A 22,995-nucleotide genomic window follows, 5' to 3' on the forward strand; every position below is an offset into this window, starting at 1 on the left:
ATTAAAAACATCAGTTTACCAATAAGCAAAAACAGTTCATTTCCATTTTTAAAAAGGATATTAGTTCAGTCAATTTCTTTTCATTTACAATGCAAATTATTTCTGCTGTTTTTGACACAACTTGGGCTTTGCCTCTAAATAGCAATTGATCTGTTTTCATAGCAAACACAGCAAGGCAGAGATACAGCTGTCACAATGCTGGCTTTATCGGCTTCTCTTGTATTAATGCTGGAACTGTGCACTCCAGTTGAATCAATGTTTTTAGCTGTTATTCATGGAACCAGCAAGATAAAATGTGAAGCACTAATAATAGAAATAACAGAATTGATTCATGGTGCTACAATAATGCTGTATAAAGAAAAATATGTCTTCTAATGTGCATGAAGTGCCTATTGATGAAGTTTATGAGAGAGTGGAGGCTGAGTCCATTGAATAAACAAAACCTTTCAATGACACATCAATTGGATAAACTGTTTACAGCCAATAGGATTTCTACATGTATTCGATCATTCTGCAGTGAATTCTTTCCTAAGAGAATGTGGTGTATTGATTTGTCTATTTAATATTAAAACATACTGCACAATCCTAGCATCACACATTTATTTTTTATCAGTTCATGTACTAGTACAATGATTTACAAATAAAAGTTATTTAAATTTATATATATATATATATATATATATATATACACACACACACATGATCATTCTGTGCAACGATGAGCAGACTCAATGGGCCTTCTGGTTCTTATCTGCAGCCAAAGTATCTGTGTCTATATGTCCAATACAATTTTGTATAAGTCTGGTCTAGTGGACAATGAGACGTTTTCAGCCCTGCAATAAGAGTGAATACACGTAGCAGAGAACCATTTACTATGAGTAATATCAATTAGTCCTGTAACAGCTGTCACATTTATGGTTATTTCAGAGTCCTTTTATAAAACTACACCAGCTGGGGCAATCTGCAAAATATAACATGAAAAAAAAAAATACAATTGGGAAAAAGACACTTGAAGCATGTGTGAGTGGTGAACTCACATACATAATGCCTGTCAAATATTGCCAACTGTCCCGTTTTTTACTTCTTGTCCCATGTTCAGTTCAGCTGGTACTTATTATATCAATATTTACCTAGATTATGTGTTTTGCGCTATAGAGGGTGCGATACGAATGCAACAAAAGTTGCGTTATTTCACCCTCAATAGCGCTGCCATTACAAGTTTTTGAAAAGCCTCCTTGTGTGTGCGATATGGTGGGAATAAGCTCCATACCATACAAAATCCAAGGGCTGAGAATACGTGCTTGTGCATGCTTTCCCCATAGACATCAATCAGGAGAAGGTGTTAGAAAAAATAATAATACCTGAAGTGCAGAATGGCGATCGCCGTAAAGCAACCCCATTGATGTCTATGGGGAAAAAAATGTTAATTTTAAACATAAACCAAAAGTCTAAACACCCATAATCTGCCGCCGCCGACATTGAAATAAAGTTATTAACCCCTAATCTGCCGCTCCTGACATCGCTGCCACTAATAAAAGTTAATAACCCCTATTCCGCCACTCTCCGACATCGTCTCCACTAATAAAAGTTATTAACCCCTAAACCTCTGGCCTTCCACATCACCGCCACTAAATAAACCTATTAACCCCTAAACCGCCATCCCCCCACATCGCAAAAAAATAAATTAAACTATTAACCCCTAATACTAACAACCACCTAACTTTAAATTAAAATTACAATATCCCTTAAAATAATTAAAAACTTACCTGTGAAATTAAAAAAACCTAAGTTTAAACTATAAATTAACCTAACATAACTATTATACTAAGCTATTATACTAAAATTAAAATAATTACCAATTAAAAAAACTAAATTACACATTAAAAAATACTAACACTAATAAAACAATTTAAGTCTAAAATTACAACAAAATACTAAATTCCGAAAAATAACAAACTAAATTATTAAAAATAAAAACAATTACACCTAATCTAATAGCCCTATAAAAATATAAAAGCCCCCCAAAATAAAAACACCCCCTAGCCTACAATAAACTACCAATAGCCCTTAAAAGGGCCTTTTGTAGGGCATTGCCCTAAATAAATCAGCTCTTTTAACTTGAAAAAAATACAAAGACCCCCCAACAGTAAGACCCTCCACCCAACCAACCCCCCAAATAAAAAACCTAACTCTAACAAAAACCTGAAAAGGGCATTTGTATGGGCATTGCCCTGAAAAGGGCATTCAGCTCTTTTACATTGCCCCGAAAAGGGCATTCAGCTCTTTTAAAAAAAGCCCACACCCTAATCTTAAAAAAACCCCACTCCAAAAAAGTAAAAAAAAAAATAACACTAACCCCCGAAGATCCACTCACAGTTTCTGAATTCTGGACATCCATCCTCATCCAGGCAGCGAAAAGTCTTCATCCAGGCAGCATCTTCTATCTTCATCCCGGCGGCATCTTCTATCTTCATCCCGGGGGCGCGGAGCGGATCCATCCTTGAAGACATGCGGAGCGTCCTCTTCATACGGTCACCTCTGTACACTGGAACTTCAATGCAAGGGAGCCTTTTCAAAATGGCATCCCTTGCATTCCTATTGGCTGATTTGATTCTTCAAATTCAAATCAGCCAAAAGGATGAGAGCTACTGAAATTCTATTGGCAGATTTGAATAGCCAATAGAATTTTATTAGCTTTTATCCTATTGGCTGATTTTAACAGCCAATAGAAGACGCCGCCGGGATGAAGATAGAAGATACCGCCTGAATGAAGATAGAAGATGTTGCCTGGATGGAGATAGAAGATGCCGCCTGGATGAAGACTTCTCGCCGCCTGAATGAGGATGGATGTCCGGACTTCAGAAACTGTGAGTGGATCTTTAGGGGTTAGTGTTAGGTTTATTTAACTTTTTTTGGGTGTTTTTTTTTTTTTAGTTTAGGGTTTGGGCTTTTTTAAAACAGCTGAATTTTCTTTTCAGGGCAATGTAAAAGAGCTGAATGCCCTTTTAAGGGAAATGCCCTTTTCAGGGCAATAGGTAGCTTAGGTATTTGTTAGAGTTAGGTTTTTTATTTTGGGGGGTTGGTTGGGTGGTGGGTTTTACTGTTGGGGGGTCTTTGTATTTTTTTTCAAGGTAAAAGAGCTGATTTCTTTAGCGCAATGCCCTACAAAAGGCTCTTTTAAGGGCTATTGGTAGTTTATTGTCAGCTAGGGGGTGTTTTTATTTTAGGGGGGCTTTTTTATTTTTATAGGGCTATTAGATTAGGTGTAATTGTTTTTATTTTTGATAATTTCATAATTTATTTTTCGTAATTTAGTGTTTGTTATTTTTCGTAATTTAGTATTTTTTATTTTTTGTAATTTTAGACTTAAATTGTTTTAGTAGTGTTAGTTTTTTTTAATGTGTAATTTAGTTTTTTTAATTAGTAGTTATTTTAATTTTAGTATAATAATTTAGTATAATAGTTATGTTAGGTTAATTGTTAGTTTAAACTTTTTTTAAATTTCACAGGTAAGTTTTTATTTATTTTAAGATAGGGATATTGTAATTTTAATTTAAAGTTAGGGGGTGATAGGTTTAATGGTTAATAGTTTAATTTATTAGTGGCGATGTGGGGGAGCGGGCAGTTTAGGGGTTAAAAGGTTGATTTAGTAGTGGCGATGTGGGGGGCTGGCGGTTTAGGGGTTAATAGGTTTAGTTAGTGGCGAAGGTGTCGGGGAGTGGCGAATAGGAGTTAATAACTTTATTATAGTTGCGGGGATGTGGGCGGGCAGCAGATTAGGGGTTAATAAGTTTTAAATAGTGTTTGCGAAGAGGGAGGGCCTCGGTTTAGGGGTTAATAGGTAGTTTATGGGTGATAGTGTACTTTGTAACATTTTAGTTATGAGTTTTGTGAAACATTTTTGTTACACAAAATCCATAACTACTGCTCTCAGATGGTGGTATGGATTGTGTCGGTATAGGCTGTAACACAAGTATTTTAGCCTTACCGCACAACCTGTAATACCTGCGCTATGGAAATCCCACACAAAAACATAATTTTTTTGAGTGCAGGATTGACGTTGCGTTACAGGCTAAAATGCTTGCGGTATAGCTATACCGACATGACTCTATTGGCTGTGTTACTGTTTTTACACTGAAATGGCCATTTTTTCAGCGTTAAAACCGTAACGCAAAACTTGTAATCTAGCCAATTGTGTGCAGTTCAGTACTTCTATCACAGAGGTCGCTGTGGCTTTCAATTTTACTCTATTACTCTGTAAGTTTTTCTAAAATCTTATCTGTGATCTTCTGTTATGTTGAAGTATGCGCACAGGTGTCTGGTAAGAGGAAGCCATGTAATATACTGTATAATACCAGGGAGGGTAGGAGACACGGGTTGATGAAGCAAGGCATCTCAATAGTGTTGCACAGTTTGGAAAGTGTAATTTCCACCAGTTATACACTGAGGCGTTGCTTAGCAGGGGCTTAAGACATCAGTCTCTTAATGTGCTTGGACTGGAATTCAGAGAACATACCAAAAAAATATCCAGATTTACTAAGGCATTTCTGGATCTAATTACCTGCTGTACAAAATCACTGCTGTAGCAAAGATCAAAAGTGACTATTTACCTCATTAAATGCCACCTACTTGTGAAACTTTCAATAGGGTTTTAGCAAAAGTAAAAAAAAAAAAAAAAAGAAAATCCTCAGTATATCTACATATATTGTTTTTTATTCCAGCAGCCCCAAAACGGTAGCTAGCAGGTCAAACATACTGGGGTAGTATAACTGAGACGCCTATATTCTTTGTAATGTCCAGCTTTACAGATGCTGAAGGGTTGCTTGCTTATTTTGTTACTTGATGTAAAGATATTCTTCCTATGCTAGTTATGTCATAGAAACATAGATTTTAACGGCAGACAAGAGCCATAGGCCCAGCAAGTCTGCCCGATATTTCCTAAAAGTATAGGTTTGTAGGATAGCCTTCTGCTTATGCCAGGCATTCTTAACGTCCCCCACAGTGTGTTATTACTATTATTTGTCATTGAGAGTAAGGGAGGTCATAAGGAGCTTGATGAGTTAACCTGTATTAAAGGCTATAACAGTGCAAAAAGAAAATCATCTAATTTATTAGAGCAATTTTATTATTGTACTATTGCTTACATATGACCATCTGTTTAACCTCTGCAAATGGATTAAACACATACCGCTAGATTTAGAGTTTTGTCGGTAAAAACCAGCGTAGCTAACGCTGCTTTTTTTCCCAACGCACCCTTCCAACAATGCTGGTATTTAGAGTTGTCTGAGGGGCTGCGTTAGGCTCAAAAAAGGATGCGTTGAGCCTAATTTAGCCCCACTTCAAACCTCAATACCAGTGTTGCTTACGGTAGCGGTAAGCTGGGAAAACGTGCTTGTGCACGATATCCACATAGGAAACAATGGGGCATTTTGGGCTGGAAAAAAACCTAACAACTGCAAAAAAGCTGCGTTCAGCTCCTAACGCAGCCCAATTGTTTCCTATGGGGAGAAACTCTCTAAGTCTACACCTAACACCCTAACATTAACTCCGAGTCTAAACACCCCTAACCTTACACATATTAACCCCTAATCTGCCGCCCCCGCTATCGCTGACACCTGCATTATATTATTAACCCCTAATCTGCCGCTCCGGACACTGCCACAACCTACATTATACCTATGAACCCCTAATCTGCTGTCCCTAACATCGCCGACACCAATATTATATTTATTAACCCCTAATCTGCCCCCCCCAACGTCGCCGCTACCTAACTACACTTATTAACCCCTAATCTGCCGACCGCACTCCCGCCTCGCAAACACTAGAATAAATAGTATTAACCCCTAATCTGCCCTCCCTAACATCGCCGCCACCTACCTACAATTATTAACCCCTAATCTCCCGCCCGCACCGTCGCCGCTACTATAATAAAGTTTTTAACCCCTAAACCTAAGTCTAACCCTAACCCTAACACCCCCCTAAATTAAATATAATTTTAATTAAACTAAATAATATTCCTAAAATTAACTAAATTAATCCTATTTAAAACTAAATACTTACCTATCAAATAAACCCTAATATAGCTACAATAAAAACTAATAATTACATTGTAGCTATTTTAGGATTTATATTTATTTTACAGGCAACTTTGTATTTATTTTAACTAGGTACAATAGCTATTAAATAGTTAATAACTATTTAATAGCTACCTATTTAAAATAAGTACAAAATTACCTGTAAAATAAATCCTAACCTAAGTTACAATTAAATATTTTTATTATAGTGGCGGCGATATGGGGGGCCTCGGTTTAGGGGTACATAGGTAATTTATGGGTGTTAGTGTACTTTAGAGCACAGTAGTTAAGAGCTTTATATTCCCGCGTTAGCCCATAAAGCTCTTAACTACTGATTTTTTTTTGTCGGTAGGAGTCTTGTCGGTAGAGGGTCTACCGCTCACTTCTCCCAAGACTCCAAATACTGGCGTTAGGCAGATCCCATTGAAAAGATAGGATACGCAATTGGCATAAGGGGATCTGCGGTAGCCTGGAATCGCGATAGGGAAGTGAGCGGTAGACCCTTTCCTGCCTGACTCTAAATACCAGCCGGCGGTAAAAAGCAGGGTTAGGACCCCTTAACGCTGCTTTTGATGGCTAACGCAGAACTCTAAATCTAGGTGATAGTTAACATAATCTTTAGTGCAGCAATACACTACTGGAAGCTAGCTTAGCAAATCTGGTGATGACTGGGAGCTAGCTGAGCACATCTGGTGATGACAAATATGCTTGGCTAAGCAAATATGCTTAGCCACCAATCACCAGTGGCGCATTGCTGTTGCTGAGAATATGTACATATTCTTTTCAACAAAGGTACCCAAGAGAATAAACTACATTTCATAGTAGAAGTGAATTTAAAAATGACATGCTCCATCTGAATAATTCAATATTATATTTGACTCTCCTATTATGTTTAGCAATAATATGGCTAAATTATACTACTAGTATTTAATGAGCTTGTTTTGAGGGGGTTTCTCTGAGTGGGCGGAGCTATGCAAACCATAAATGGGTGTGTTCTGCTGCAAAGTCTCCCTAAAAATAGTTTTCAGATGTTGACAACTATTGTCAGTGGGTCATGTATAGAGTTGACACCCAACTCGTATTTACAGATATGGCCAGTATGTTATAGGATTAAGTCAATGTAGATAAAAAGAATAAATATAGAAATAATACCCTGGTATGGTGAAACTGCAAAGTGTGTTGGAATATGATTTCAAACAAATGATCATTTAAAATCACAGCAAGCAGCTTTAGTTTCTGAGTTTTGTTGTATAATTATTTATGCACATGTATGCTAATTAGCACAGCATTTTGCTGTATAATTATAACCCCAATTCCGAAAACGTTTTTACAGTATGAGAAATGCAAAAAAAAAAAAAAAAAAAAAAAGAGTAATTTAAAAATTCAGTTCACCCTGTACTATATTGAAAACACAATATTAACACATTACTTGATGTTTTACTTTGTGAATTTTATGTATTTTTAAAAATATACACTCATTTCAAATCTGATGACTGTAACACACTCCAAAAAAGTTGGGACAGTCGACTGTTTACCACTGTGTAACATCACCTTTTCTTTTTTATAACACTTATTAAGTGTTTGGGCACTGAAGACACCAGTTGGTTAAGTTTAAAAAGCAGGATTTCCCCCCATTCATCAATCATGCATGTCTTCAGCTGCACAACTGTACGGGGCCTTCGTTGCCTTATTTTTGTGCTTCATAATGCGCCACACATTCTCATTTGGAGACACGTCAGGACTGCAGGCAGGTCATGCTAGCACACACACTCTCTGCTTATGCAATCATGTGCTTGTAATCTTGGCAGAATGTGGTTTGGCGTTGTCCTGCTGGAAAATGCAGGAAAGTCCCTGGAAAGACGACATCTGGGTGGCAGCATATGTTGCTCCAAAATGTATACATATCTTTCTGCATTAATGGTCCCCTCACAGATGTGAAAGTTACCCATGCCAAGGACACTGATAACAGCTTGGATGGCCCTTTTCCTCTTTGGCCCGGAGAACACGATGGATGTTTTGGATTAGGGCTTTTTTAATTTTTTACTGGGCAGCAAAATAGCTTATTGCCATTTTAAGGACAATGCCCATACAAATGCCCCTTATGGGGCAATGGGTAGATTAGATTTTTTTAGAGTTAGGTCTTTTTTATTTTGGGGCGTTGAATGGGTGAGGGGTTTTACTGTTGGGGTTAATTTGTATTTTTTTTATGCAAAAGAGCTGTTTAATTTAGGGCAATGCCCTACAAAAGGCCCTTTTAATGGCTATTGGTAGTTTAGTTTTAGATTAGGGTGTTTTCATTTTGGAGTGGCTTTTTTGTTTTATTAGGGCTATTAGATTAGGTTTAATTTTTTTTATTTTGGATAATTTAGTTTATTTTTTTCTGTAAACTTAGATTTTTTTATTTTTGTAATCTTAAATTTTTTAGTTTAATTTATTCTTAGTTTTTTATGTATTGTTAGGATTTTTTATTTTAATGTTAATTTAGGATTTTAAAATTTTGGTACTTTTAATTAATTTTGTAGTAAGATAGTCTTTTTTTTATTTTATGTAATTGGGTTAATTTAGGGGTTGTTAGGTTAGGGGGCTTAGTGATTAGATTAATACTTTGCATTGTGGGGGATGGCGGTGTAAGGGTCAATAGGTTAATTAGGTAGATTGCGTTGTGGGGGGATGGCCTTTTTAGGGGTTAATAGGTTAATTAGGTAGATTGAATTGTGGGGAGTTGGCAATTTAGTTTTTTTTAGTTTTAATAGGTAGTTTGCAATGTGGGGTTTGGCAGATTAGGGGTTAATAGTGTAATTACATACTTTGCCTTTTGGGTTTGTGGCGGATTAAGGGGTTAATAACTTTATTAGGTACTTTGCGATGTGGGGGTTAATTCATTTTATTTAATTATTGCGGCGGGGGGATGGTGGTTAACAGGTAGATATTGCGCATGCGTTCACATGTGTTAGGTGTTTTTGAAACTTCCAGGGAGTTACGGTGCTCATATACTCAGCGCAAGGCTTGCTGCGCCAGCCTATGTGTGGCAAGGTGAAAATGGAGGAAAATTTCACCATTTTCGCTGCGTAACACCTTTCACTGAATATCTGATACCTACTTGCGACGCCGGTTTTATGTTAGTTTATGGGAGTAAAAATAGCGTGCGACTGGTGAAATATATGTGCCACATTTATATGCGGCGCCGTATATGTTTTTATAACATCCAACAAAAAATAGCCGACACCAGCTTTTGCGGGCGACACCGCATATGTGATTGAGCCCCTTGTTTGCTGCTATTGTTTTTGAACTCCCTCATTTGAAAGAGCCAATCGAGACTTGTTACCAAACTAGACAAGGCTTATACCTGTCTTTTGTTAGCAAAACTTGCATTGTTTTGAAGTTCCTTATCTTATCATTTTCTATGAAGCCACTTAGGGAAATATATGTTTTAGGGTTAAGTTTGTGAAGTCTGCAGTTTGCACTTCTAATTTTCATAGTTTGAAAACCAACAAAATATCCATATTAAATTACAGAAAATGGGGTAAAAAAAATAAAATAAACTTATATTGCAAGTTTTGTTTAACTATGAACAATTTGACATTTTATGCTATAATCTCAAAATATTTCATGGCCCCTTTCAATCTTAACAGCAATTTGTTGGATGTTAAAAGGTGCCCATCATGTTTGCTAGTGTAATATGAAGGAGTAGTTTTCCATATCCAAGAATGTAAAGAAGCACTTATACCCTGAGGACATAAGCTAAAGATCCGTTACAATAAACATATACTGCAATTGCAATTACAGTAGCAGACTCATTAGTGTAAGTATAATTAGCTCCTAGACAATGCACCTGTTAGGATCACTACTGTACATTTGAGATACATATTATGTTTTCTTATGTAACAGTTTATTCTATGGAACAGGTACTCTGGTGGAAATAAAGGGACCTAAATGTGTGATAAGGAAATGCTCTAATGTGTTACAGTATTTTCTTATTTCACTATTTCTTGTCTAGAAGTATGTGCTTAACCCTTACAAAGGTAAAGACATACCTGAAACAACTACTCACTGCCAATGCCAAGCTGACTGCTGAGGCGTATGTGATTAGATGCCAGTCACTGGAGCTGAATTTAACTATGGGGCCTATCTATCAAGCTCCGGATGGAGGTTAAGGGCCCGTGTTTCTGGTGAGCCGCAGTTCCATAAGCTCCATAACCCTATCCGCCTGCTCTCAGCAGGCGGACACACATCGCCAAAAATCAACCTGATCAAGTACGATCGGGTTGATTGACACCTCCCTGCTGGCGGCCGATTGGCCGCAAATCTGCAGGGGGCGGCGTTGCACCAGTAGCTCACAAGAGCTGCTAGTGCATTGCTGAATACAGAGAGCGTATTGCTCTCCGCATTCAGCAAGGTCTGGCGGACCTGATTCGCACTGTCGGATCAGGTCCGCCAGACCTTTGATAAATATCCCCCTTAGGGTTTAAAGGGGCATAAAACCCAAACATTTTATTTTGGTATTCAGGCAGAGCATACAATTTTAAAAAAAGTTTATAGTTTACTTCTATGATAACATTTTCTTTGTTCTCATGGTATTCTTTGTTGAAGTGATATCTAGATAGGTAGTGTGCTCATGTCTGGAGCACTACATGACAGGAAATAGTGCTGCCATCTAGTGCTCTTACAAATGTTTAACATAGTTGAAAAAGAGCGAAGAAAATTTGATAGAAGTAATTTGGAAAATTGTATAAAATTGCCTGTTCTATCTGAATCATGGAAGAAAAAAATGTGTATCATGTCCCTTTAACCCTTTTGTGGTATTATAAGAAAATAATCATGAATCATGAAGTATTTTGTAGCACTTGTATGCTCCTTTAACATATCTACCTTAAAGGGACATAAACATGTAAACCATGTTATAGCACTATTGCCTATAACTCTGTGTTTAACCCCTGCAAAGTCAGCTCCAGAACACCAATGCAATATTGAGACCTAGCTGAACACCCCTTGTGAGCCAATGAAAATAGGCATATTTGCATATCCACCTATGACCAGCAAGTTTTAAGTATTGCATTACTACTCCTGAGCCTAAATATGCTTTTTAACAAAGAATACAAAGAGAACAAAGCCAGTTTGATTATAGAAAGTGCATTGTAAAGTCTCTTATAATTGCATGCTGGATCCTGAATCATAATAGTTTCATTTTCAACTTTTATTCCCCTTTAAAGTCCTGTGCCGGAAAAAAACAAACTGTTGTATTGCTTTTGATAACAACTATTTTCATATATGATGTTTTTTTTTTGTTTTCCACGATGCAACTTGTAGTGAACTTTCCATAGGGGAAATTACAGTGAATTGTTATTATATAACTGACACTCACACACACACATACTCCATCAAGACCAAAATAAAGCTGAATTGTTATTATATAAAGTAACACCCACACTCATACACATAAACACTCACACTCACCACAACCAAAATAAAGCCGAATTGTTATTACATAAAGTGACACCCACACTCACACATAAACACTCACACTAACCACAACCAAAATAAAGCTGAATTGTTATTACATAAAGTGACACCCACACTCATACACATAAACACTCACACTAACCACAACCAAAATAAAGCTGAATTGTTATTACATAAAGTGACACCCACACTCATACACATAAACACTCACACTAACCACAACCACAATAAAGCTGAATTGTTATTATATAAAGTAACACCCACACTCATATACATAAACACTCACACTAACCACAACCAAAATAAAGCTGAATTGTTATTACATAAAGTAACACCCACACTCATACACATAAACACTCACACTAACCACAACCAAAATAAAGCCGAATTGTTATTACATAAAGTGACACCCACACTCATACACATAAACACTCACACTAACCACAACCAAAATAAAGCCGAATTGTTATTACATAAAGTGACACCCACACTCATACACATAAACACTCACACTAACCACAACCAAAATAAAGCTGAATTGTTATTACATAAAGTGACACCCACACTCATACACATAAACACTCACACTAACCACAACCAAAATAAAGCCGAATTGTTATTACATAAAGTGACACCCACACTCATACACATAAACACTCACACTAACCACAACCAAAATAAAGCCGAATTGTTATTACATAAAGTGACACCCACACTCATACACATAAACACTCACACTAACCACAACCAAAATAAAGCCGAATTGTTATTACATAAAGTGACACCCACACTCATACACATAAACACTCACACTAACCACAACTAAAATAAAGCTGAATTGTTATTATATAAAGTAACACCCACAATCATACACATAAACACTCACACTAACCACAACCACATAAAGTCAAATTGTTATTACATAAAGTGACACACACATACGCCATCAAGCACTCACACTCACTACAACCAAATAAAGTCAAATTGTTATTACATAAAGTGACACTCACACACACACATACACACACCATCAAGCACTCATACTCACGACAACCAAAATAAAGCAGAATTGTTATTACATAAAGTGACACCCACACTCATACACATAAACACTCACACTAACCACAACCAAAATAAAGCCGAATTGTTATTACATAAAGTGACACCCACACTCATACTCATAAACACTCACACTAACCACAACCAAAATAAAGCTGAATTGTTATTACATAAAGTGACACCCACACTCATACACATAAACACTCACACTAACCACAACCAAAATAAAGCCGAATTGTTATTACATAAAGTGACACCCACACTCATACACATAAAAACTCACACTAACCACAATCAAAATAAAGCTGAATTGTTATTATATAAAGTAACACCCACACTCATACACATAAAAACTCACACTAACCACAACCAAAATAAAGCTGAATTGTTATTATATAAAGTAACACCCACACTCATACACATAAACACTCACACTAACCTCAACCAAATAAAGTCAAATTGTTATTACATAAAGTGACACACACATACACCATCAAGCACTCACAGTCACTACAACCAAATAAAGTCAAATTGTTATTACATAAAGTGACACTCACACATACACATACACCATCAAGCACTCATACTCACGACAACCAAAATAAAGCCAAATTGTTATTACATAAAGTGACACTCACACACACATACACCATCAAGCACTCACACTCACCACAACCAAAATAAAGCCAAAGTGATTTGCAGAGTATATTTTTTGTTTAAAAACATATAAATATGTTCATATAGAAACACATTCTTCAGAAATCACCAATGATCTCATGCAATATTCCTTTTTTTAGGTGAACCTGAGTTTAAGTATGTTGGAAATATGCACGGCAATGAAGCAGTTGGAAGGGAGCTACTGATTTACCTGACACAGTATCTGTGCAATGAGTACCAGAAGGGAAACCAAAGCATTATCAACTTAATCCACAGCACGCGCATTCACATAATGCCTTCTATGAATCCTGATGGTTTTGAGAAAGCAGCGCAGCAGGTATGTACTAAAGCAAATGCGTCATTAATGTTTTGCCTAACCCATAGCATATTAGGCACAATAAGGGACAGATATCAGATTTGTGTTTTACCTTCTGCTTATAAAAAATGGAGAATGCATAAACCACAAGCAATTTGCAAAGTTTTACATAAGGGAATCCCCTGCAGCACACAAACACACACAAACACGCACACAAACACGCACACATATATTATACACACATACACACATATATATACTGTACATATATATACAGTATCCCACAAAAGTGAGTACACCACTCACATTTTTGTAAATATATTTTATTATATCTTTTCATGTGACAATACTGAAGAAATGACATTTTGCTACAATGTAAAGTAGTGAGTGTTCAGCCTTTATAAATTTGCTGTCCCCTCAAAATAACTCACACAGTCATTAATGTATAAACCATTAGCAACAAAAGTGAGTACACCCCTAAGTGGAAATGTCCAAATTGGGCCCAAAGTGTCAATATTTTGAGTGGTCACCATTATTTTCCAGCACTGCCTTAACCTTCTTGGGAATGGAGTTCATCAGAGCTTCACAGGTTGCCACTGGAATCCTCTTCCATTCCTCCATGCCGACATCACAGAGCTGGTGGATGTTAGAGACCTTGTACTCCCCCACCTTCCATTTGAGGATGCCCCACAGATGCTCAATAGGGTTTAGGTCTGGAGACATGCTTGGCCAGTCCATCACCTTTACCCTCAGCTTCTTTAGCAAGGCAGTGGTTGTCTTGGAGCTGTGTTTGGGGTCGTTATCATGTTGGAATACTGCCCTGCGGCCCAGTCTCCAAATGGGGGGGATCATGCTCTGCTTTAGTATGTCACAGTACATGTTGGCATTCATAGAGGACTGTTCTGTAGCTCCCCAGTGCCGGCAGCACTCATGTAGGCCCAGACCATGACACTCCCACCACCATGCTTGACTGTAGGCAAGACACACTTGTCTTTGCACTCCTCACCTGGTTGCCGTCACTCATGCTTGACACCATCTGAACCAAATAAGTTTATCTTGGTCCCATCGGACCACAGGACATGGTTCCAGTAATCCATGTCCTTAGTCTGCTTGTATTTAGCAAACCTTTTTCAGGTTTTTCTTGTGCATCATCTTTAGAAGAGGCTTCCTTCTGGGATGACAGCCATGCAGACCAAATTGATGCAGTGTGCAGCATATTGTCTATGAACTGACAGGCTGACCCCCCACCCCTTCAACCTCTGCAGCAATGCTGTCAGCACTCATACGTCTAATTCTCAAAGACAACCTCTGGATATGAGCACGTGCACTCAATTTTTTTGGTCGACCATGACGAGGCCTGTTCTGAGTGGAACCTGTCCTGTGAAACCGCTGTATGGTCTTGCCCACCATGCTGCAGCTCAGTTTCAGGGTCTTGGCAATATTCTTATAGCCTAGGCCATCTTTATGTAGAAAAGCTCCAAAGAATGCAAACTGGGGAGTCCGTGTTCATAAAATCCAATGCTTTATTTCTTCCACATTAAAAAATCGCTGGACAGCGTTTCCAACTTCGCACTAGTTACAAACACATCCGGATTGTGCCGGCAGCGTCACAGGCCAGCTGACGCGTTTCGGCCAATGGCCAATGGTTCTGTCAATGATCTGATTCCACTTACAATCAGTCTCCCGGCAACATTTGTTAGGCTTCTATGTACTTTTGGCAAATGATTGAATATTGGCACTACTGGGTGATCAACCATTAAGAACTCAGCTGTCTTTGAGTCAAAGATTCCTATTTCCTTACCTTCATCTATCAGACAGTTTAGTTCTTTTTTAAAAATGATTGTTAGATCACCCCTCAGTGTCAAATATTGTCTCATCCTTTAATTGTCTATTAGCTTCTTTAATGAACCAACTTCTGTCCATAACTACTACTGAACACCCCTTTATCTGCTGCTCTTATGGTTATATCATTGTTAGATTTCAGTCTATTTGAAGCCTGTCTCTCTTTCCAATTTAAGTTGTTTTTACAACCCTCACTAACTTGGTTAGATAGTTCTGTTAGCTCTTTCTCTATTTCCTCCTCTGAAAGTTCATAAGGATGCTCCCCCTATCTTGTATGGGGTAGAACTTGCAGGGTTTTCTGAGGATAGGTTGTCTTTGTATGTAATTTTCTTCCTCAGTGCCTCTAGATCAGAGCTTTCCAAACTTTTCATGTTGATGACACAGTTTTAGACCTACATCATATCTCGACACTGTAATTCAGTTGTACTAGCAAACAGGAGGTTAAACTAATTTGTTTTAAGAGATATAAAATGTATTTATAAGTACCAGTATGTATGTACAAGAATTTAAAAAAAAAAGTTTAATAACACCAATAGCTACTTACTATTTTAATAGGATATATGAGGTTGATGTATGAGGTTGATGGGATGAACACAGTTTCTGAATATTTGGTGGAATATTAGTTAAAGACACTCACATTTTATCAACAAGCATTTTTAAGCTTCCACTTCCTATCCATATATCAAGAGCAGGAGCAGCAATACACTACTGGGAGCTAGCTGCAAAAAAAAAAAACACTTTGACTTCTGACTTCAGCTCAGCGTTTAAGCTGCCACCCTCAGAGTTCTGAGTCCGACTGACTACTGCCCGCGCTGCAAACACACTGCTGTCCCACTCACTGACTACACGTGCAGTCGCGAGCTGATTGAGAAGACTACATGTGCAGTCGCGAGCTGATTGAGAAGACTACATGTGCAGTCACGAGCCGATTGAGAAGACTACATGTGCAGTCACGAGCCGATTGAGAAGACTACATGTGCAGTCATGAGCTGATTGAGAAGACTACATGTGCAGTCACGAGCCAACGTGCCGCCAATGTGAATAGTTTCAGTTCCCACTGAGCTGCACCAATAGGTTGAGATGATCTATGACCCATTAGGTATTAATCACGTGTCAACCATGTGATATGCGTAGCAGGCAGGCGGAAAGTTGGAAACCATATTTTTTTTTAAAATTAAAAGAAATTAATGCTGAAGCAGGGACACACCTACACACTGCCGCAGACACACTAACATGTCACGACACACAGTTTGGAAAACACTGCGCTAGATAAACCTTCCTGGTGTAATTCCTCAAGATTCGCTAAGTCACATTGTTTATAAAATTGTAGGGATAGATTTAACTGATAAACCAAACTTTGTCCCTAACCCAAGTCTGTGTCTCTTGAACTAGAATCTACATTCCTTAATTTAGAGAAATATTTCTTAAGTGTGAGATTCCTAACTAAACCATTAATGTCAATCAATGTCTGGAAGAAAGTACTCTGTGTTCAACTTCAGATAGTTTATATGTTGATAAGTTTATAACACTCATGGATAATATTTAATCTGTCCCTTGCTCCTGCCTCTGGGTAATTGGTACCTGTTTTGCAGGGGAATGTTCTGGGGTTGGTATATCTCTGTACCTCTCCCTCCCCTCCCTCCCTCTTCTCTGTGTGCCTCCCCCTTTTCTTCTTCCTCCTCCCCTGAAACCTCCCCGTACCAGGGGAAAAACCTGCTCAAGTTCACTTTCATCTCTTGTTCTGGGTATGGGTGGGTCTTCCCTAGTGTGTTCCTCACTATATTTAGCGGTGTATCCTCTGTCTGAATATTTCAAGATTGGGGTAATGTGTATACTACCCTGCTTTGGCCTATCCCAAGTTTTGTTATATAAAGATTCCTCCCCATTAGACTTATTTGTGAAACCATCCTCCCCACCAGATGCTGATTCTTCCCCTAAGGACTCGACCTCACTTTCAGAGAACTACTTCCTCTCTAGTAGTTATACCTATTTTTATTTATATTATTTGATCTCCTATTTGGCACTCTGAAACTCCTGGCACCCTCTCTCCAGTTAGCTTGTTGTTTGTTATAATTAATCTGTTTTTTACTCCAAATATACACAGTACCATTTTCATAATCTGCCTGATCTCTCATATATTTTCTATGTTTCACTTGCATTAGTAAGGCCTTTGCCTCTGCCACAGATTTCAACAAAATAGCATCAAACCTAGAGTAATCTTTATGCTCCCTCCTTCTGTTTAATTATTGTTGTATTACACTAATCTGTGTTTTGATATTAACAAGCAGGGCAGATTTAAATGTAGTGATTAACTTAATCAATTTCAGAGAGCAGTCTGTGAGAGTGTCATTCCAGTCCTTAATAAATTCTCTGTCTTCCGTAATGAAGGTTGGGAATTTATTTAGCCTTAGTCCCCTAGGCACCATCCCTATAATAGTGTTCCAGAATCCAAATGTCCCAATTGTATTTCTTCTCCTTAATCATCAAGTTTTCCATCTCCCCAAAGAGTTGCCCTAAGGAGAGCTGTGATTTGTCAGATGTAAAAATACTCTCTAGTTCTTTAATATTACTGTCCCGTTCATCTACTGTTTTCAATGAATAGTAAGCACACTCCGTCACACCCACATTGTCTGTTACATTTTCCATATTTACAGCTTAGTCCCCTTTGTTGGAAAAGGATAAGTAGTAGGTATGCCTGTACACCTATTGTAGACAATGAACAAACAAAGATTTATACCCTTTTCGTATCCAGGATATCAATAATTGCAGATAACACTGCTTGTAATGTAGCTGGGATTTATAATCATAAGCAGCAACATGGACCTAAAGTCTAAAAAAATTAGGCTGCAAAATAGGGGAGAGGGGGCTTCAGTATCCCCAACCGCTGTGTGTCTCCTGCACAATAACCATATTCCTAAACAAATTGACAGTCTGACCCCGGTCCACAGAGAGTGAGAAACATAGCCAAATAACCTTATATACAGAAGCGCTGCTCACCTCTCCTCCTCAGGGTAGACCGCAGCGAGTGGTGTCCTCCTTATGAATCCTTTCCCAGCTGAGCCGTACTCCTCCGGACTCTACCCGGTATCAGGCAATGAAAAATAGCTCCAAAGAATGCAAACCGTGGAGTCCGTGTTTATAAAATCCAATGCTTTATTTCTTCCACATTAAAAAAATGCTGGACAGCGTTTCCAACTTTGCACTAGTCACAAACACATCCGGATTGTGCCAGCAGCATCACAGGCCAGCTGACGCGTTTCGGCCAATGGCCTTAGTCATAGCTGTATGACCTGCCTATCCGGGTTAAAACTTAAATTGCATAGATATCTCTGTGATAGGTTAAAAAAAATTCAATGACGCTGTCGGGCCCAGCCCCTATTTCTATCATCATTACTCACAAATTCATCAGCTTGTACTTACAGACATATGATATATTTTTGTAGCAAGTGGATCTGAGTGTTACGTTCTCATATAGGCTGGTTAAGTGTTTGAAAAAGTATTTGCATAATCATATACAGTACTGAACATTTTTATAAATTCAACAATAATATGGTACTGATTCAATTACATTCGCTATGGTAAACGTAACAGATTTGTGAAGTGACTATGTGAACGTAGCCAGTTTTTGGGGCTACTCTTCAAAATGTTATACATCTTCTCATAATTATACTATTCCCCATAATAAACATTATACCACTACCTATTCTCTAGTGATTATTGGATTATTGGTATTGGAGCCTATTTAATGTAGAGTTACCTACTATTTATATGACCACCTTGCAAAATCTCTGTAAATTTCTAAAAAAAAAAAAATTCAGATCCTCAGAGAGCTCTTTGCCATGAGGTGCCATGTTAAACTTCCAGTGACCAGTATGATAGAGTGTGAGAGCGATAACACCAAATTTAACAAACCTGCTCCCCTTTCACACCTGAGACCTTGTAACACTAACGAGTCACATGACACCTGGGAGGGAAAATGGCTAATTGGGCCCAATTTGTACATTTCCATTTGGGGTGTACTCCATTTTGTTGCCAACAGTTTAGACATTAAAGGCTGTGTGTTGAGTTATTTTGAGAGGACAGCAAATGTACACTGTTATACAGGCTGTACACTCACTACTTTACATTGTAGCAAAGTGTCATTTCTTCAGTGTTGTCACATGAAAAGATATAATAAAATATTTACAAAAATGTGAGGTGTGTACTCACTTTTGTGGGATACTGTATATATATATATATATATATATATATACACACACACAAACATATATATTATACATACACACGCAGACACACACACACATATATATATACAGTATCTCACAAAAGTGAGTACACCCCTCACATTTTTGGGGTATCTCAAGCCCAACACTGGATGCATCATATATTGGTGTTTTATAGATAAATAATCATACAATACAGACCGGTCACGTCACACTATAATCCATTGTGACAGATTATTTGAGAGCTCTTGTTCAGATCATGCTATAAATAATAAAATCGCACTAGTAAATAAAATGTTAGCTAGTATATTACCATATGATCACACAGGCTCAGAAATCTGAGCTTTAAACATCTTTTAATTACAAGAGTTCTCTGCAGTCTAATAATAAATTAACATGCAGAAAATGTTTGAAAATGTTTGGATTGCAGTGCATTAAACCCTGGCTTGCTGCAACAATTTTTCAATAGCCCAACTCCAACCACCACTTGCTTTAGAGGAGCCAATCAGGACTTGTTACTGGACTAGATAAAACTGGTTGCGATAGCACACTATCCTTTTCCCTGCCCGAAATATCATGTGACAGGTATCAGCCAATCACAGACTCATGAGTATATACCATGAGCTTGTGAGCTCTGGTACATGCACAGTAGGAGCTAGTGAGTGCACATAGAAAAAATGTGCACAATTTGACTATTGAAGTTAATTGGAAAATTTAAACACAAAAAAGTATTAACAACGCAACTAAATGGATAGCAATGTTAAAAGTGGGGCTATGAACTGTACAGGTGGTCTAGAGCAGTGATTTGCAACCTTTTTTTTGCCGTGGCACACTTTTTTACATTAAAAAATCCTGCGGCACACGACCATCCCAAAATTTTTCAAAATCACACATTGTAGCCTAATACAGGATATATATATATATATATATATATATATATACACACACACTGTACTGTGCTGTCATGCCATGCCTCCTACAAACTATACATGACATATTGACATTCATTCACAAACAATAATAATGATTGTCTGTGAATGAATATCAATGTCATGGTTGTAAATGATGCCTGATGAGCCTGTCACATACCTCCCAATATTTCAAAATTTGAAAGAGGGACACCCCTGCACTGTTGTCAGTCTGCCGCGGCACACCTGAGGCTCTCTCACGGCACACTAGTGTGCCAAGGCACACTGGTTGAAAAAAACTGGTCTAGAGGATGGTGTCAGTAATACTGATATAGATACAAACTCATAAATAATAAAAAAGTATAATAAAAAAAATAAAAAAAAAGATCAAACAATTAATAGGTAAAACACTAACGCCTAGATTTAGAGTTTTGTTGGTAAAGACACGCGGTACTAACGCTCCTTTTTTTTCCAGCGCACCCTTAAGACAACGCTGGTATTTAGAGTTGTCTGAATGGTTGGGTTAGCCTCAGAATAGGGAGCATTGAGCATAATTTAGCTCCACTTCAACCCTCAATACCAGCGCTGCTTACGGTAGCGGTAAGCTGGAAAAACGTGCTTGTGCACGATATCCCCATAGGAAACAATGGGGCTGAGCTGGCTGGAAAAAAACTAACACCTGCAAAAAAGCAGCGTTCAGCTCCTAACGCAGCCCTATTGTTTCCTATGGGGAAACACTCTCTAAGTCTACACCTAACACCCTAACATGAACCCCGAGTCTAAACACCCCTAACCTTACACTTATTAACCCCTAATCTGCCGCCCCCGCTATCCCTGACACCTGCATTTTATTATTAACCCCTAATCTGCTGCTCCGGACACCGCCGCAACCTACATTATCGCTATGAACCCCTAATCTACTGCCCCTAACATCGTCAACACCTATATTATATTTATTACCCCCTAATCTGCCCCCCCAACGTCGCCGCCACCTACCTACACTTATTAACCCCTAATCTGCCGACCGGACCTCGCAGCCACTATAATAAATGTATTAACCCCTAAACCGCCGCACTCCCGCCTCGCAAACACTATAATAAATTGTATTAACCCCTAATCTGCCCTCCCTAACATCGCCGCCACCTACCTACAATTATTAACCACAAATCTCACGCCCCCAACGTCGCCGCTACTATAATAAAGTTATTAACCCCTAAACCTAAGTCTAACCCTAACCCTAACACCCCCCTAAATTAAAAATAATTTAAATTAATCTAAATAAATTTACTATAATTAAATAAATTATTCCTATTTAAAACTAAATACTTACCTATAAAATAAACCCTAATATAGCTACAATATAACTAATAGTTACATTACAGGCAACTTTGTATTTATTTTAACTAGGTACAATAGCTATTAAATAGTTAATAACTATTTAATAGCTACCTAGTTAAAATAATTACAAAATTACCTGTAAAATAAATCCTAACCTAAGTTACAAATACACCTAACACTACACTATCAATAAATTAATTAAATAAATTACCTACAATTAGCTAAACTAAAATACAATTAAATAAACTAAACTATAATACCAAAAAAACAAACACTAAATTACAGAAAATAAAAAAAAAATACAAGAAGTTTAAACTAATTACACCTAATCTAAGCCCCCTAATAAAATACCCCCCCCCCAAATAATAAAATGCCCTACCCTATCCTAAATTACAAAGTAATCAGCTCTTTTACCAGCCCTTAAAAGTGCTTTTTGCGGGGCATGGCACCAAAGTAATCAGCTCTTTTACCTGTAAAAAAAAATACAACCCCCCACCAACATTAAAACCCACCACCCACACACCCCTACTCTAACCCACCCAAACCCCCCTTAAATAAACCTAACACTAACCCCCTGAAGTTCTCCCTACCTTGAGTCGTCTTCACCCAGCCGAGCCGAATTCTTCATCCAAGCGGAGCAAGAAGAGGTCCTCCATCTGGTAGAAGTCTTCATCCAAGCGGGGCAAGAAGAGGTCCTCCATCCGGTAGAAGTCTTCATCCAAGCAGGGCAAGAAGAGGTCCTCCATCCGGTAGAAGTATTCATCCAAGCGGCGTCTTCTATCTTTATCTATCCAGAGCAGATCAGAGCCATCTTCCATCCAGCCGACGCGGAGCCATCCTCTTCAACCAACGGACTAACAACGAATGACGGTTCCTTTAAGGGACGTCATCCAAGATGGTGTCCCTCGAATTCCGATTGGCTGATAGGATTCTATCAGCCAATCGGAATTAAGGTAGGAAAAATCTGATTGGCTGATTCAATCAGCCAATCAGATTGAAGTTCAATCCGATTGGCTGATCCAATCAGCCAATCGGATTGACCTTGCATTCTATTGGCTGTTCTGTAATTTAGTGGTTTTTTTTGGTATTATAGTTTAGTTTATTTAATTGTATTTTAG

At 38.0% G+C, this 22,995-nt stretch overlaps 1 protein-coding gene across 1 annotated transcript in view; it reads left to right on the forward strand.

The window, feature by feature from the left end:
- CPE (carboxypeptidase E) overlaps window positions 1–22,995 on the forward strand; it is a 249,223-nt gene that overhangs the window by 129,224 nt on the left and 97,004 nt on the right. The window contains exon 2 of the mRNA XM_053703802.1: window positions 13,391–13,587. Coding sequence (XP_053559777.1) covers window positions 13,391–13,587 — 197 coding nt within the window. The remainder of the gene's footprint in view (window positions 1–13,390; window positions 13,588–22,995) is intronic.

Source organism: Bombina bombina, chromosome 2 (genome assembly GCF_027579735.1).
Source record: "Bombina bombina isolate aBomBom1 chromosome 2, aBomBom1.pri, whole genome shotgun sequence".
NCBI lineage: Eukaryota > Metazoa > Chordata > Amphibia > Anura > Bombinatoridae > Bombina > Bombina bombina.